Here is a 19,039-nt window from a genome sequence, read left to right on the forward strand (position 1 = left end):
AAGAATATTTAGCTCTTGTTAAAATATTTAACTGGAGTCATTTTTAGAACCAGAGGAGCTGATGTCTATTTGTGAGTACACAACTGCAGTGAGGGCAGGTTTTACAAAAGGTAGAGAGATTAAAAACTGATTAGTTTTAAGAATCCTCCCCAGTCTCACGCACATTGGTACACGCATATTCTACAGAACGTGTACTTCTTGCAAAACCTGCCAGGCACAGGATGAAATCCCTCTTATGAGGACAGCTGGAGAGTTATGCAACTTCAGGAGGATTATGCAGATGTGTATATGCAGTGAAGTTGCCTGATGGATTACGAGCCTGTGTAGGTTTGATTTAAAAACAACTTAATTCTCTTCTGTAGTGAATGGAATGTTTCCAGAGAGGGCCAGAAGCCTGGAGTCTACAGAACTGATAGAGTCTGACTGATGCACAGGCCTATTTTGGCGTATTCAGTCTGACCAGCAATGACAGACCAACCATGTTTAGGCAGGAGATCTGTTATTCTGCACTCGATTTAATGGAAGTTGTGTTCTCAGTCTCTACAGAACTTGCCCAAAGCTCAGTGTAGAGAGATTATTTGTAATTTAGTCCTGTTTAAATCCTTTTGTAATATACCATCTAATGATGATGGATATTTTACACAGTTTTATTAAACTGTAAAACATTATGTAGACATGTTCTATCAAGAATTGCATCAGTTGTAATTAAGAGGCAGATGTCATTTTACCTACTGTTTCATTGTAAGAGTTTGAACATCTTAATACTCGGGCAGTGCCCTAGCAGAACTGTGTGCAACAATCATCTTCAACATTTGTAAACAGGAATGCTAGAAGCAAATATGCAAAGTGAAAGGCGCAGCTATTTCTGGTGGCTGATGGCTCTGTTCACTCAACCAAAACATGCCTTCTAGCTGGAGAAAGCTGCAGGGAGTCCTGCAGGTCTGCCATGCTGTTTTCAGAAGTGCTTTGGAGAAATGAACAGGCCTCGCACTTCTGAACTTAAGACAGATCAGAAATTAGAGTTGTTCCTGCTTTTAAAGTATTCGTCTTTGACATAGACAAGATACATGGACCATTTTAGAAGTTCAGTAATTCATGTATAGCACTGCCTAAAGAATACAGAAGCCAGAAGTTATTATAGGTAGAAAAGGTTGTCAGGGAAGCAAAACATTTGCACTTTGATCATTGGTACAGTATCCCTTATGTAGTATCACATCATTACTGCGAGCACGAAAACAGATTGATAAAATAACACACTGCAGTTGGTTAACTATTTTGATACCCAAGCAGTCCCAAACCCCCGGATTACACACATGATGGCTGAGGCAATAAACTGTAGGGTATCGCATTTAGTAGACATACTTCATGTTTTTCACCTGCTTCTGTGTTTAGGGTTTCTTTGCTGTCTGACTATGAAATGCACTTTAAATAATTGTCAAAAACTACATGTTACAGGCTGGGACACTGTAAGCACAGCAGGCTGAAATAATTCAAAAACGTGTTGCCAGTAGGTGATTCTGATTGTATTAACATCCATTTCACATGAGGGTCACAGCTCTGAGTTCAGTGAATTTACTCTTGATTTATATGTCTATAAAGGACAGGAACAATCATAAGATACTCCCTGTGATACTCTGAAATCAATACAAAGAACCAAAGAACAAGGAAGGCTGCTAACAAGCTTTCAGGTCATGGACTGAGCGCTGCAGTCTACTTGTCAGCCATTGGTTGAAAGTGGAGCAAAAACCAGCTATAAATTTGCTAAACATTAGATATCTGTTTGAAAGTGATTTTATTACATTTGTGAAATGAAGAAGGTCATTAGAAACATCCAGATTTTCCCTTTGTTCCCCTGGGGCACTGAAATGCCTAACGCGTGATTTGCATTTGCTGCACCAAGCCAGCTTTCCAAAGCCAATTCCAGCTTTGAATTTTCAGGTGAAAGTTGTTTCTTATTATGCTTTCTGAATGTGTTTCCTTAAATTTCCCTTTCTGTGAACTTGCTTTATTATTTCCACTAAACTGGACTTCCTTAAGCTGCAACAAATTTTTGTATAACCCAGGTTTCATTTGTTTATAAGACTAACATACAGTGTTCCTACCCAAGTTAGAGCTGTTCACATTACAGACTAGACCCTAACATGTCATTTGAAGAATAAGCTGAAGAACAGCCAGAAACATTCGGTTGTTTTACCATGTGTGTTTCAATAATAGGCCTGGGCTTCCTAGAGATTTTCCATGCTCTTTTCCTTTGATGCTACTGTGACAAAATTTATAGTGCATTCTAGTAGTGCCAGCTCACACTCAAGTTCTGGTCTGGGGTTAAAAAGAAGGCAAGGATGGGATTCAATTTCTGCACTGCAAAGGTGAATAGGAATTATTCTAGTCCTAGTCCTTGAGTTTTTCTTAGTGGCAAATGATGCAAGAGGCTTGCTTTCAAATATTCCTAAAGAATCCCTGCCCTCATTCCTTCATCTGAAAGAGTGAAGGATTAGGTAGAGCAGTGTCGCATAACTTGGCAGGCTTGGAGGCTGGGGCTAAAGGAAATCCACAATTCACAAGTTCAACAAAAATCTCATTTTGTAAGGTGGAAAAGGCACAGTCCCAAAAGTTCTGCATCTCCTGACTGCCTGAGAAGCATTTTCCTCTATCTTTTAGGCTCTGTGATTGTGACCTTCCCCCTGAGTTGGCAGTTCTCACTGAGTCAAATTCCATGAACCTTCTGAGCTTGTTTGACTTGAGGCTGCAGATATTCCGTACTGGACAGGATCCCAGTAATCTGCTGTGCTTTTCCTTCTGTGTTACTTCTATACTTTAATGGCAGCTACAGAAATTATATCATTTCTGTGACTGATGAAAAACCTCTTAAAATATAGGATGCGGGATAGTAGTAAATTTTCCTTAACTTAATTTGTAGGGACTTCTCTGATCAAGCGTGGTGCTAGCATATGAACTCAGTATTTCTGCCACTGCTTAAAGCTTAAATTCTTCTCTGAAAATGCAATTATTTACGGTTTTCTCCCTTTCAGCTTTATGGCTTCCAGAAAGCATGATTAAGGGGAAAAAAAAAAAGAAAAGGCTAAGTTGCAAATGCAAGGCATCTCTCGAGGTGGTAGTGTAGGCGGTGAGAAGGAAGAAGGGAAATAGCTTGAGACTTCTGTTGTTAAAGGAAATAATTATTCAGATAAATTGTTTGTAAATGTAAAGAATAAATACTATTTGAAAAGTGTGTCTACAAGTAATAGATAAGGATTGCAGGGATGACTTTTTGAAAGATTATATCACCTGTCAGGATTTGGGGATGGAAATCCTTATTTTTCTACTTGTTTCACTGAACTGCTGTGTTGAACTTTGTACTTGGGCAGGTCACTTTCTTCACTGTCTTACTAACTCAATAGACCTCAGTCTCCACTGGGCCTTCTAGGCATTACTTCAATACAAATATACATATAATGATTCTGAGGCTGGAAAATCTCCCAGTCTATTTTAAAATGGGTATTTGTTTTTAGTGAAGATATAAATTACTAAGATGTCCAATTATCAGAGCTGCAGCTGTGAAACAGGCTACTGGGAAGTAGAACTTGTTTTATTTGAAGAGAGAATTGAATCTGAAGATCTTGATAAGTCTTAATTTTAAAAATTTCTCATGTTTCTTAACATTTTCGGGAAAAACCTGCCTTTTGTCTGTACTCAATTAGATTTATAAATCAATATTTCAGAGGCATTTTCTAGTAGTTTCAATGAATACTTTTGCTTTATTTCTTAATATTGATTCTTTATGTATATCCTTACTCACTAAAACAATGCCTAGACTGAACAACCGATTAATGTTGTCAGCAGTGGGTGAATAAGTAAAAATTAGTAGTGTGGTTTTTCTGGAGGGTGAAGAAATCTGCATGGCTGAAATGCTTCTGAGACGCTTTCTTTCTAGCAGAAGAATTTTTAAGTATGGCTGGTTGAAACTGCTCCATCAAAATTGTTTCTCAACAATAAATTAGTATGTTGACTAGAAACATGTTTTTCTTCCAGAAATGTTTCTTCTGGAAGATGTTGATTCTTCTCTTTTTAAAAAGTCATGGCACACAAAGCCAAAATATTTCGGCCAAACTTGCTAAGTGTTTTTCAGAAAAAATTATGTACAGCTAGATTTGCACTGGGGGAAAAAAAACCCAAACCCTTGATTGGGGCCCAGTTGCCCTAAGCTTCCTTTATAGGTAAAGTGACAGTAAAAGTAGTGTTCCAGAAGGTGACAGATTTTAGAGCCATCTAACTTTTGTTCTCTCTCCCAGAGACTTGGTGACTCGCCCAAATTTGTAGCATAACAAGATGTTAAATAAGGTCTGTCTTTCTGTAAGGACTGCAGCATGTTGACAGGCAGGATAGGAATGCTTTATCACCACTGCCTGTGCATTTGATGTTTCTGAGATTTCAGACCTAGAAGAGTTATTTTGGCACCAAACTGACATGAACAATACGAAGAAGGGTAGAACAGTATTGAAAAAGTGTTTGGTTCGTTCAGTGACTCTATTTTCTCCCGTCAAAATAGATATCTCATAAACCGGAAAGGAACTGGTTAGTAACAAATGAGAGTTCTTCAAGAGGGAAATCAAATGTCCCAGGACTAATTAGTTGAAATTAAGATCATTCAAATATTTATATAGGGAAGGCAAGTATTCCGGGAACATGCTGGAATAAATCACATGGCTGGAATATTAATAGCAAGGCAATAAATCTGCATAGAAGGAATCAAGGTGAAAACGTAGGGGAGGGATTGTACTATTTATCAAAAGACAATTATTCTAGCAGTTAAATACAGATGGTTAGTGAAAGAAGTGGTAACAATGAAATTTTATGTGCTATGCTAACAGAGAAAACGTAAAGGGGAATTAAAACGGAACATTTACTGTGGGCCATAAAGTCAAGACAAAGTGGCTGAACCAAATACAGAAGAAGGTGAAGGAAACTTGGATCCATCTCCACAGTTCTGTTACTTCCTTCCCTGAGTGCAAACTCGCGTGTGCATACAGTTCAGCTGCAAGCCTGTGCTCAGGTAGGAGCTTTGGGCCAGTGCAGAAGGAATTTGAACCTGTGCTATCAATGATCCAAGAAGGTGTCCACAGCTGGTCCCTGTGTGGCCAGCATCTGGCAGATGAATCTCTTGGCCTGTGCGGTTTGCTGACAGCCTGATCCTTTTACTACCCAGGCTGCAGGTATCCTACCTGGGTAGCACTGACACATGGAGCGAGGCTGGGAAGAATGCCGTCTGCTCCGTTCCGTCTTGGAAGACTGTGCACTTGAATCTTAGACAGTTAAAGTGAAAGTTAAGTCCTGTAGTCCAACAGTGACAGGCTTCAAAACTACTGTATAACTGCTTCAGTTTTTGTCAATAAAGTTCCTGAAGCCCCTGAAGTTCTGGGGCATGTCCTGTGCTGCTCCTGTCTCCGCAGAATCACACGGTCTTCTCAGGACCTGCCTGCCTGGGCAGTCTGAACGCATCTGGCAAGGGCCAAGGAGTTGGTTCTCAGAAATCTCAGGATGAGCAGACAGAGGTGATGCCCCCCTTTTATACAGGCAACCAGTAGCTCTCCTGTTGTAGGCAGGATTTTCTTAGTTACCAGTTAAATATGTACATATTTTTTGTAATATTACCTCATTTGTTACTCCAGGAATCAAAGTGACCAGCCTGGGTATTACTGCTTTCATTTAGTTTCTTGTCACTTCAATTTTCTTAGAATATTTCTTTGGCACTTTATTTTTTAATTAAAGAGCGGAACTGAAATTATTAAAAAGAACTTGATAATTTGGTAATTTATTAATTGTTACATTGGTCTGTTTTTTGTGTGATGGATTGTTTCATTACTGTGCTCGGGTGTATTGGGTTTGCGTGGCAAGGTTTTGGTAGTGGGGGGGCTACAGGGGTGGCTTCTGTGAGAAGCTGCTGCTAGAAGCTTCCCCCATGTCTGATAGAGCCAAAGCCAGCTGGTGCCAAGATGGACCCACTGCTGGCCAAAGCCGAGCATATCAGTGATGGTGGTAGTGCCTCTGGGATAACATATTTAAGGGCGAAAAAACTGCGCAGTGGAAACCGCAGCTGAAGAAAGCAGTGAGAATATGTGACAGCAATAACTCTGCAGACACCAAGGTCAGTGAAGAAGGAGGTGCTTCAGGCGCCAGAGCAGAGATTCCCCTGCAGCCCATGGAGGTCCCCAGTGGAGCAAGTATCCACCTGCAGCTCGTGGAGGACCCCACGCCAGAACAGATGGATGCCTGAAGGAGGCTGTGACCCTGTGGGAAGCCTGTGCTGGAGTAGGCTCCTGGCAGGACCTGTGGACCCATGGAGAGAGGAGCCCATGCTGGAGCAGGTTTGCTGACAGGAATTGTGACCCTGTGGGGGGGCCACACTGGAGCAGTCTGTTCCTGAAGGACTGCACCCTGTGGAAGTGACCCATGCTGGGGCAGTTTGTGAAGAACTGCAGCCCATAGGAAGGACTCACGTTGGAGAAGTTTATGGAGGACTGTCTCCTGTGGGAGGGACCCCATCCTGGAGCAGGGGAAGAGTGTGAGGAGGAAGGAGTGGCAGAGAAAACGTGTGATGAACTGACCGCAACCCCCATCCCCTGCACCACTGGGGAAGGAGGTAAAGAAAATCAGGAGCGAAGTTGAGCCCAGGAAGAAGGGAGGGGCTTCAAAATTAGCATTAAATACATGCATTTTTTCTAGGTAGTATATAATACTGCCATGTAATGGCAAAAGGGTTCAAACAATACAGAGCCTGGAAATGTCAAGTGTGGAGGAAATTAACTGGCATGCTATTTTAATTTTTCCTCTTTTTTATTAAACTTTATAATGTTGCATAGCAAGAAAGTATGCATACCAGTAAGGGGTGAAAGCAAAGACAATGATCTGCATAAGGAACATAATGCAGGCAACATACAGTCTTTTTGCAGAAAAGTATTGTGTTCCCAATAAGAAGGTCAGAAATGAGAACTCTCCTTTCTGGGGAGCCTCTCACTTAAGGGCTTGGACCGCTTTGGATCATGAGGGCTGTAAGCAGACTGTAGTTACCTGCTCAGGTGATGGCGTACCCTTGGGAGAAGGCACAGTGCTGCAGTCCAGCATCTCCCCTCACAGCCCAACTGACATAGGGAAAAGACTGATTTTCCCTTGAAAACAGCGAGAGATCTTAGAAGACTCAGATACAAGGTTTCTCATTGCAATGTGCAGTTCTATGTATTTTGAACGCTTCCGTAGCACTAGTTGGTGATTTAAGCTTAGGATCTTTTCATTTTACTAAGCAAAATTAAATGTTGAGAGAACATCTCCGCAGGGAAGTTCTGACTGCAGTTTACACAGATGTACCCTAGCTAGAACAGGAACTGATAGCACAAACTTGGAGCGGACAAGAAGATCTGTAAATCCAAGCAAATACTCAGGCAGTCTGTGCTGAACTCCATATCAGTTCAGTTACAGTGCTGTTCATAGCTCAGCTAGCTTCTTTAAAGCTACTTTAGGTATTTCAGCATAAGCTGCTAGAACACCTTTTCTTCAGGCTGGGTATTCGTTCAGGACACAGAGCATAATTTTCTCCTTTCTGTATGCCCGTCTCCAGCAAAGGCAAACATCTGTGTGATTGTAGTCATGTTTGGCAGCAGCATTGGCATACCCTCAGATCAAACTATCAGAGCACAGTTGCAGTATCAAGTCCTCCTCCCTTCATTCCAGTAAAATAAACATGACCCGACTTCATTCACACCAATTAATTCAGAGGTTTGTGGACTATGAGTAATGCAGCAGTACATACATTTCACATTGAGTTTTTCTAGTTCATTCTAAAAGAAACTTGAAGCATCCTTCTGGAGACAGCCATAGCAAGGCCCTACCACAGAAACCGAGGCAGTGACCTTGGCCGCCCGTGTCAAGAATCCTGGGCAAATAGTTTAGGAAATGGGGAAGAACTAGTTTTGAGGAGGGTATTGCTCTGAATTTCTCTGCTATAGTGATGTAAGGGCAGGGATGTAAAAACTTCTCTTCTTGAATTTCACTCATTCAGGCTCTGTGGGGGTTGGCATGCTTTGGACCATCTCCTCAGGGTCAAACATGGATCCATTTTTTCTCTGGAAGGATAATGGGCCCTTTGCTGCACCATGTGGCGCATCCTCAATCGGTCTAAATTGGCATCATGAATATATTGCAGAAAATCTTGGCTCTGTTGAAGTCAATGGCAAAACTCTCAGTGACTTCAGTGGGGGATCAGGATTTATTCCAGCGAGTTCAGTGGAAGCACAGTTTTTACCAACTGCAGATCTGGCTCCATTCATTGTTTGACACTTGTTCTCAGTTTGGTTTTGTTTAAGAGAAAATTTTAAAGAAAGTTGTAAGACAGCTCCACCAACCCCTGGAGCCCATGGAGCTTTTGGGTCTTGGCCCCAGGTGATAAGATAATAACATGTGCACATAGAATTCGGTTCCTGTATAGAAATAAACTTCTACATGAAGGCAGTTGCTGATTCTTTTTGTTTATATCATTATTCTGCAGTACGGCTGTTATCCATGTTAAAGCATATTTTCTAACCTCCAATTTTTTCAGGAATAAAAATCCATCTTAATTAGTAGAGCTATTGGCTGGGTTGTTTTATATTTCTATAATATACTCTGTCTCCTTTTTTTTTTCTGGATGCATCATATACGAATAAGAACTTTGATTTCAAATATAGGGCCAGCCCCTCTCCTTTTCAAGTTTATGAGCAGAAGTTATTTCAATTTGAGCAGGATGGGACGGATGGAACATAAAAAAGCCACATCATCAGCTTAAAATACAAGTCCAATAAAAATGAAGTTGGAACTTTACCAGCTGCGTACTGATGAAAGTATATGAGATTTTAAGTAAGAGAAGCTGCTCAATATGGACTCACAAACAAAACAAAACAAAAACTGAGCCAACAGACAAACAAACCAAAAGGAAGAACTGGGAGAAGGCCGGTGCAGACAGCAATCCCAAGCAGAGGTCATGTAAAAAGATAAGTAAAGGGATGTCTGAATGTAATGTCCAAATTGATCTACTCCATTATGCAGAATAATCTTTCCCTTTTTATCCTTAGCCTAAAAAAAATGTGAAAACCAAACCAGAACAACAAACGAAGCAAGCAGAGAATCATGTACTGCCATAACTGATCAGGCCTGGGGTCTGTAAAACCTGCAGTACTAGTTAGCTGGTATTTTTCTTCTATACCCTTCACTTATGTCCATAATATAGGGGTGGAAGATAATAATTGGACCCGTAGTCATACAGGAACAAGAATAGTTAAGGATACCCAGGAAAATTCCTTGGCAGAGGACCAGCTTCCTGCAGGAAGCCATTGCATGCAAATTTCCAGAGGGGCATAATACATGCAGATAGAGTGGGAGCTGGGCTGCGGTAGGTCAGGCCGTGGACTGGTGAGGACAGCGAGAGAAGGGCTTGCTGGATTCTCCAAGGTTAAAGAGTAAAGTGGTGAAAACAGCAAATGATCCTGATAATGTAACAGCTGAGTAAATATATACATTATCTGTAAGGAATAAGCAGTATGGCATTTATCCTGGCCATATGGAAACAAATATAACTTGTTTTTTTTCCCCTAAAGGCCACTCTCGATTATTTAATTATTTTAAAAAAATCTTCTTCTATATCGTATTTATAGTTTTCCTGAATGCTTTCAGGGTCTATCTCTCCATTTGCAGATATTTAATATAAGATGGCTTTGCAGCAAATAATTTAAGTCTTATTAGCAAATAGTCCAAACAATTTTCCCTGTGAAATGGCCGCTTCAGAGTATTTTGTTCGATCAGATGAGGATCTCTGATCACGGTTTGCCTGTGTTGGTGGCACTTTTTCCATTTGGATCCTTGCTTTCAACGGGAACCCAAGACTCCAGTGCAACTCATGCCGAGGTGCCTTAAGTTTGCGGAGTCTGGCTCTGGTTTTCTCTGACCGCCGGTTTCCACGTGAATTCACCGGCTGGAGCCGGCGGGCCGCGATGGCGGGGCACTGCCCCAGCGCCCCGGGGGGTCCGAGCCCGGCGGGGGTGTGTGTGTGTGAGCGTGCGAGTGTGTTTCTTTTTGCTGCAAGCCGCTTTTGGCCAACTCCCACCCCCGCTCCCAGGGCCCGTCCCGGCGCGCCCCCGGCAGCGGGGGGGTCCCGGCCGGGGAAGCCCGGCGGCGGGGCCGGCGCGGTGCTCGGGGCGGGCAGTCCCCGCTCCCCTCGGCCCGGCTGCGCCGTGTGGCAGCGCCTCTGTCAATCAGCCTGACTTCACTCCTGCACGCCCTGTGTTTCCAGTATTATACCCCCGCCGCCTCCTGGTGTCTCTGCTTCGCTGCGAGCCGGGAGCGCGGCCGCCACTGCCGCTGCGGCTGCGGCTGGGCGAATGCGCGGGCGGCGGGGCGCGGGGCAGCGCTGAGCGGCGCGGAGAGGCGCGGAGAGGCGCGGAGCGGGGCTGCCGCCTGGCCCGCCCCGGCTGCGGGCGGCGCGGCGCTCGGCCGGCTGCGGGCAGCCCGGGCGCCGGCTCCCGCGTCGGGCCGGGGCCGCCGCGATGGACCCTCCCGCGGGCATCGCCTGCGTCCTGCTCTGCTGCGCGCTCTCCCTGCCCGCCGGCGCCCTGCGGCGCCCCGGGGACAGAGGTAGGTCTCCGCCGAGACGCCGCGGCCGCCGCGCCGTCTTTGGGCTGCTCGCTTTGCCTCGCCGCCGGTGCCTTGCAGCCCGCCCGTCTGAAGTCGCGGCTCCTCGCCCCGCGGCTTTCCGCTCCCCGTGAACTTCTTCTGCGGCTACTTTTGCCGGGTTTCCAGTTGTTTCCTCCAAGCGGCAGGCGGGGACGGGGACAGGGGCACCCGCGCCGCCGGCGGGGAAGGGACGCTGTCACCAGCGCTGCGCCGGTGCCCGCAGCCCCGCGGCTGCCCGCTGCCTGCCCCACGGAGGGGGCGAGCCCCGCCGGGCAGGGCTTGTTGCCTGGAGTTCCCCGTGCGGGATGAAGCACATGGCAGCTCGTCTGCCTCCTTCTTCCTCCTGCCTCGGCCATCGCCACCGTCCTAAACTCCCGGGGCTCCCGCTGACACCGCTGCCGGTCGCTGCCCGTGGCGTCCCCATCACCACTCGACTCATCCCCACCGCACCGGGGATAGTTTGAGGGACGAGCCTTTCCCTTGCAGGCTTCCCACCTGCACATCAAGCCCGTACCCGAGCCCCTCCGAGCAGTCCCGAAGTGGATCAGCGCCCTCTCATCATTGCTGGCCACCCGGGTAGCCTCAAAGTCCACGAGGCAACCCCGGGCACTGACCGGTGGGCTGGGGTGTAGGGTCCCGGCTGTGTGGGCAAAGGGTAGCGGGACCCTGCTGCATGGGCAGAAATGCGGGGTCCCTGCTGGGTGGGGAGGCTCACGCTGCCGTCTGGTGTTTTGAGAGCAAAAGGCAAGTTTCAATGAACTCTGCACACTTCATGCCCGTGAATGAAGTGCCTGTACAGAGTGCAGTGTCCATCTGCCTTATGTAAGTGTCTGCTGTGCTAATGAATAATGGAATAAAAATCCCGCGGCATCAGGATGTGTTTAGTTCTAGTATCTCTCTCCTCTCTTGCTTTCTCCCTGTAAAGATCCAATTCTGAGGAATATAGAGGAGTACAGCCTTGTCATCCCCACCAGCACTGATTCAGAGGGCAGGTTCCTATCCCACTTGGTGTCTGGACCACCAAAAGCACGATTCAGGAGAGCCGCAGAGGGCTTGCAGCATGAAGCAGCAAATGAGCAAATATTTTACAATGTCACTGTTTTTGGAAGAGAGTTTCACTTCAGGTTGCGGCCAAACTCCAGGCTCGTGGCCCCTGGAGCAACAGTTGAATGGCAAGAGGACTCTGATGAAACTCACGTTGAACCTCTCTATGGGAATTGCCTCTATGTTGGGGATATCACTGATTTGCCAAATGCTTCAGTTGCAATCAGCAATTGCGATGGCCTGGTAAGTTACTTTTGTTATTATATCAAAGATAATTACATTAATTTCCTACAGTCTTTAAATATAAAATGTGTGGACTGTCAGAAACTCACACCTCATATGGTAACTGTGAATGCAAATTAACTAATGTTCCCTTGTGTGGGAATAGCTGCGCTGCACCAGGCGCTTCTTTACAGACAGTGGCACTAGAAGTTTGAGCACATGCTCTGTGGTAGCTACTCTGGAACGGAGCAGCTGAAGCCAGGATTTATGTTGATATGTTGATTTGACACCTCAAGTTGCTTGAGGTGTCTGACACTGAAACAGAGGATGAAATGGCATGTTCTCAGCATCCTCTTCCACTTTTCACTTCCCGTCTGCAAAGGGAAATTTTAGAAGGGTTAATCCCAAATAATGGGCTGAACTGCCCTGGCTACAAATATGATAGGTAAAATCTAGTTTTGCCCTGGAAAATTTTAATTTATTCAGAGGCTTTCACGGATCTTTCATTTGGTGAGCTTCATTGCCTAATCAAGTGATTGATGGAAAGTCGCAAAAGAGTTTGAGTTTTACAAGCAAAACAGCTGTCTGTGATACATTTTGCAAGGCTGTGTGTTTTAAAACTTGCTGCAGCTTTCTGTTCTGGAGTGCATGTTCAGCAATCAAATAATAACTGTTTGTCCCTGACATCCTAAACTGTCATAGTATCATTTGAACAGTAATTACTGCACAGCAATTTGTTTATATAGTTTTGATAATGAACAGTTTATCCAGCCAATATTTTTTTGCTATACCCTTTAGAATTCATAATTTTGAGATTACTTAATTTTAATGTATTCTGTTCTCTGCATAAAAAGCTAGTATAAGTCTGTTGTATTTCTGTTTATTTAATCATAGAAAGTTGTTCGTTTGCTGTGCCAAGAAGATAGCATGTATGGAGATAGTATGTTGGCTATCTGAGAATGGAAAGGAATCAAATACTTTTCCCATTACTCTTTCCTTTCCTGTGGTTTCTCGTAGCCATGTGCGTTCCTCTTTTGAGAAGCAGGTTTTAATGTTGCAGTTGTTTGATGTGGGCAGCTGTCTGAGGGCAAGAGGAACACCAGCAAAAAGAGCAATTCAGAAAGCAGAGTATGAGCCTGCAGGCCTGCCTCTGGTGGGGATGCAGGAATACTTGGCTCTCCCCGTACCTAGCACAGATCATTTTGTGTAAGGCAAAATTTACTTGCTCTGGGCATTGCAGAACTGGGGTGGAGCCAAAGCTCTTCTTCCTTGTTTCTTTGTGCTGAAAGGTGGAGGAAGATCCTGTTGATGGCTGCTGCTTGCCCTGTGCTCTTCTCGTCAGCTCGGGTGTTGACTGTAAGAGCAGTGGGGGAGCTTGTTGCTTCTTCCTCCCAGTGTCAGCCAAAGTGTGGACTACTTATATTGGAGAAGAGAGGTATGATAAAATACAGCAGGAGTTAAAGCCAAAGTATGGATCAGACACTGAAGGTTGAAGGCCTCATGTTGCATGTATAAATGACAAAGTGTTTATAAAATGCTGCTCTTTTTGCATTTGCAAGTAACTTCTCAAACACAAAGGAATGAAGCCAGGCCTCAATCCAAGGGCACTCATAAATGGCTAGAATCCAGAAAGCTACCAAAAGAATTTTAGTTTTCAATCTGTGTCCACAACCTGTGTGCTTGCTTCTTTCCAGCATTCTTCTTTAGAAGAAGCCAGAGAATTGGTCTAGCACGGGAGCTGCCATGTTCTAATCTGGATGTCATGCTGGTTTTTGCATGGCACTACAACTTCTGTGATTCTGCTAATACATTTGGAAATGACTTACTGTTTCCCCCAGTGCGTATCTATATTGTAAGTGTTGCAGGGCCGGGACCATGTTTACTTTTGCCCAGGTCACTGAAGCCTTCCTGCAGGAAGCATTACCTCAATACCTTTAAGCATCTCTCTGTAATGATTTGCCTGAGATTGTGCAGTAAATCTGTTGTGGAACAACAAATTGAACTCCGATCCCGTGGGTACTATGTTCCATCTCTACCCATTCCCTCCATCTCAGTTTCTTTCTTTCTTTCTTGTAGGGCGAGAGTTTAAAACAGATACCAATAGAATTACACAAACTGCAAGAAATGAAGTGGTTCCCCAAAAGCCATTGGTCCGTGGAAAGGAATAATGGGCAACTGACCCACTGAAATGAATACTGCACTTAACTGTCTTGGTTTACCTTTTTATTCTTGCGTTTGCAAGGAGTATTGAAGTGTCTCTGGAGCAATGTATTGCTAGCAAGACGTTCTTAGAGACCACTGGGCTGTATGTTATTCTCAGGTTTATTGTTACTTCATATGTCAATGAAGACATGGACAAGGCTATTCTCAGCTGGTATTCTATGTCCATTTTTTCGTCACACCTAGTTTACTTCAGTGGAGAAAGTCAGTGGTATCATGGATTTTCTTTCAGTTGCCTAACAATATACATGCCACGGCCACTGTTCCTAACATATTGCAAGTATTTCCACCTCTTTTTCTAGATTACTCTGGAGATAGGGATGGTGGATCTGTCTGACAACTGACTTGTCAACTGACAGGTGTTAGAGTTGTTTGTTATAAACTTGCTTCATTTAATTCCTAGTATTTTCTTGAAGTGCTTGCTTTTGAAGGTGGTTTGACATCTGTCTATGCTTCTGGTGGGCTTCCAGCTTTTGCATCCAGACATTAGGGTTGAAATAATGTTTGAATTGAAGTTTCGTAGTTTGTTCTTTACATTGCAAACTTTTGTTGACTGAATCTGGTTCAAGTCAGTGAATGCATCTGCCACCTTGCCAACTTCTGATGTTATTTCCTCTGAACATCCCTTTCGGTTTGCACTTTCCTGCCAACTTTGTCTTATTTTCCAATTATTGTCTGAGAAGAGTCAGTCTGGTGGTGTTGGTATTGCCAAAATGAGAAGTTACTGGAAGGGATTTACATGAAAATGGTAGATCTGCAAACAGATTTTTGAACTGTACTATAAATGATGAAGGTTTTTAATCTGCAATAATTATAAAAACCGAAAAGGTACAGTGAATGCATATACAGAATTATTTGCTGCCCTGACTGAGGAGATACACGGTTAATTTGGGTCCTCCCAGTTTTCTGTAGCAAAGTCAGTGACAAAATTAGTTTTATTGATCTAAAAATCAAATCAGAGACAGAGGAAGAGAATTTCTGAAGTATGCAATCTAGGTGTGTTTTCAGAGCTGAAGTGGATCTTTACAAATCATTGGAAAGTTAAAGCTAATCAATAGGTTTTTTTAACAGCTCTCTGAATTATGGATGTGATTTTTACCATATTAAAAAAAAGTTTTGTGAAAGCTTTCCCACTTAAGTTAAAACCACTCTGGACAACTTGGTATCGTCTGGGTTGGCATGATAGCATTCAAGCTAATTTTCCACTGTGTGAGCAGAACCAACACGATCAGCTGTCCATGGCCTGCAGTCTCTTGTGGAAGATACTGCACGTTGAGTACATTCTTGGTCCTTGGCCAGATCCTTACTTGTAGACACAGCTGGAGGATGGGGGAGCTGGCTGTCCTCTCCAAGGGTTAGTTGTGAAGGAGAAGTGCTCAGAAGCTGTAAAAATGCCATAAACCAATAAAGAATTAGAATTATGGCAGTCTTTCTATATTATTGCCTAACTATGGGAACTCCCTTTCTTCACCCCAGCAGATGAACCTGCTATTGTAGAAGAACTCTTTATGTATCTGGATTTCTTATTTTAATAAATATTTCTGCAGTGCTTGAGGCTGATGTGCCAAAAATGTCTTCTTCAGGTTGACAGGATGGCAGTATTTGGTTGTGGAACTTTAGAGACAAAAACTCTCTCCCAGTCTCCTCATAACAGTTGTAGTCTGTGGGCTAGAATGTGTACTTAAACACAGATACAGGAGAAACACAATACAAACACCACATCTGGTACGGATAATAAGCACATGATGAAATTAGGCTGCAGTGCAGAATTAGACTTATTGACAGGATCCCAAAAGGCTGAGGATCATGGCTTCAGGTTGAATAGTCCGTATGATCTAGCACCCACTGAAGCAAATAGAGGAACATCAGTTTCAATAACACAACATGATGTCTTAGCTCTGCTTCATTAGTGTAATCCTTTTTTAAAGGTTAAAATATCAGCTGTCCAAAAATTTCACTATATTGTCATTAAAATGGGAAGCTATTAGAAGTGGACATAAAGTTGGCTGTTCAGGACATTTATGGTTGTATATTTTCTGATGGAACTGTAAGCATTACATGTCTTGGGGTACCAAGCCATAGTCACCTTACTAGTGTAATGGACATAAGTGTTTCTTCTTATATGATGAAATAGGCAGCGTTTGCTCTACAACATTTCAGTCTTTACTGTATGCTGGAATAACCCTCGCAAACTGTTTGAGAGAAGCCTGGTGGCTGGCTGCTTGCCCAGACGCTATTTCTTCTAGAAATGCTTGGGAAGCCAGCAATGCTTTTTAGACTGGTGCCCAATGCTAAGAGGAGCTGTAGTACTGGGCTGGCCTGGGTGGGTTTATGGTGATACATTCACTTTACCAGCCAGTCATGAATCTTCGGGGATTGACTGGTGCTTTGACTACTATTAATGTAAGTGCACGTCTGTCAGTTGTCCCAAGGCTTTGTTATACATTATTTGTATTATTATTATTTTCCTCACTGTTTTAAAATCGTAGTGAAATATTTTTATTTTCTGCAGTCTTTAATTTGCAGAGAAGTATTCATGTAATCTGATTTTAGGCACTTCGTGTAGATGTAAATGTAAATGTAGGAACCCAGGTTCCAGATTCAGTCAATGGCGTTTCCTGAGAGCAATTCAGACTCACCATGTGAAATGCCCACCATTCTCTTTCATGGAGGAATGTCCCTCTTCCCTCCTACCACGTTCCCTGCATTCCTGAAGACGTTTAAACACTTTGTGAAATGTATCCTTGCTCAGTGTAATCCTGCCTCACTTCGAGCATGAGCTTGAGCTCTTTGAACTCAGTGAGTTTTAGGGTTATGTTCTTAAACGCCTTCCTGACAGAGATGCTTTCTTGGAACTGGCCACAGAGCTGAAGTTGAATCTAACTCACCTGAGGTGGATGGTGTAATTTACCTGGCTGAGAGGGTGAAGGATCTGCTCACAATGAATACACCAGGAGAAGACAAACATGCTTATATAACTGTGTTATTTTTCCTTTTAGATATCCATCTCCTGCTTTCATATGGATTTACAATTTAGTTCTGTTTCTGTTTTATCTGTTTTTTGGATTGCACTAGTTTGTGATGTAGCAAAAAAGCAGAACTCAAGGTAGCACAATATTGTCTTCACAGTCTGGTCAGGTCAAGTGCCTGACAGTTAAAACAGATGCCTGCTACAAATAATTCCAGTAATTCTTTGGGGTTTTTTGTATTCTAAGTTCTTAGCATTTACATTATGATTGGGTTGCATTAATTTTTAGTGGATTAAAATTTGGCATATATAATCTCTTCATTTGGGAGCATTTTCTTTTTAAATTAAAAATAAATCAAAGTTGCCATCTGTTTTTTGTGTTATGGCAAAAACCACTGTGGGCTTTTTTCTTTTTGGACAAGTAGAACTATAACACAGTGGCAGGAGAAATGCAAGTAATTCCTGTGACAGTATAGAACAAAATTTAAAAGCCATTCTCTTTAAGAAAACAGCAGCTCTTCCTCTGCAGATGAGTAAAGTGGGATCTCCATTAACCCACATGGTCTTTTGAATTCATCTGGGGTCTCTGCATGCTTAAGCCAAGCATGTATGTAAATTTTAGCACAGTCAGAGCCTAGCTGCACATCCACATCCACGCATATGATATAAAAGACCTGCATTGCCTGACAGAAAGCAGTGGAGCTATTTTGGTGCCTAACACTCAAGCATATCTATATATTTTCACAGGACAGAGACTTTGCTTCATAACCCATCCTCTGGGTTTCTCTGTTCATGGCCCTGGCCAAACTAGCCTAGTTGGACAGCCCCTTCTGCTGTGTAAATTGCAGAGACTTTCCCTTTTAAATGTTATCTTCTGAAACACAGAGAGTGTAAATACTATGATTCAGCCTCTAACTGGAGTAAATTATCCTCATTTTGCTGTCCTTAAAAGAGACTCTGTCATCAGTAAGTACTATTTTTTTTCTTTGCATCTTCTGTGCATGGATCATCTCACCTATATTTTATCTGAGAACAAAATAATTTCCTACATCATACAGTCGACACCATCTGGACAGAATATCCTCAGGCAATCAAAACTGGTATCTTCATGGTATGTTGTAGGCCTTTGGATAAAAGATAGGTATTTCCTTATGTCCTATTTGACCTTGTGTTGCATTGTCCTCATTGTGGTAGTATCTCAGCTGTACTGTTCTCTTTGACTAATTGTCTAACCAGAATATTAAACCATGTACATCCAAGAAAATGTGCCTAATGGCTCCTTCTACTTTCCATCTTGAAAGATCTAAATATAGTAACTAATTTTGATAAGGTCATAATTACTTTCTGGGGTAAGCAGAACATCTATTTTGAGAAGTCTGTCGCTCTTCAGCTTCCAAAGGTGTGTCCCTTGAAGAATGCTATTAGCTTACTTAGCTACCAGCTCAGTGCTTCCTCATGGTGCGGAAAGGTGTATTCTCTGAGAATTTAACAGCACAGACTCCTTCAAGTGGCAAGACATTCCCACATTTTGAGTTAACTACATGTTTACCTTTTGCTACAAAAGATAGGAAAATATTTTTTTGGATCAACCAGAATTCTAGCTGTTGCACAGAGCAGGACCTTTCCTCCACAAATCAGACTAGTATTTTATCTGACCTACTTCTGAGCACTTCTTATTAATGGTGACTGTTGCTTTGTAAGCAGGTCATGCCACTACTTAATTGCACACTAGGACATTTCTCATACTGGGTCTGATTAAAACAGAGAATCAGGGAGCAGATCTTCAGTCTCTTGTAGGGGGTTGCACAACCTTGCATTTGCTTCCCCATGAACAGCTCTGATGTGCACACCCTCTTTTTCAGATCACCCTCTCCCCTTATTGCTTTCCTTCTT

General features: G+C 43.2%; 1 protein-coding gene across 1 annotated transcript in view; it reads left to right on the plus strand.

The window, feature by feature from the left end:
- The first annotated feature begins 10,519 nt into the window (after positions 1-10,519).
- Positions 10,520-19,039, plus strand: part of ADAMTS2 (ADAM metallopeptidase with thrombospondin type 1 motif 2) — a 188,536-nt gene continuing 180,016 nt past the window's right edge. Inside the window, exons 1-2 of the mRNA XM_054217756.1 lie at positions 10,520-10,653; positions 11,618-11,979. Coding sequence (XP_054073731.1) covers positions 10,566-10,653; positions 11,618-11,979 — 450 coding nt within the window. The 5' untranslated portion in view covers positions 10,520-10,565. The remainder of the gene's footprint in view (positions 10,654-11,617; positions 11,980-19,039) is intronic.

The sequence above is a fragment of the Rissa tridactyla genome, chromosome 11 (genome assembly GCF_028500815.1).
Source record: "Rissa tridactyla isolate bRisTri1 chromosome 11, bRisTri1.patW.cur.20221130, whole genome shotgun sequence".
NCBI lineage: Eukaryota > Metazoa > Chordata > Aves > Charadriiformes > Laridae > Rissa > Rissa tridactyla.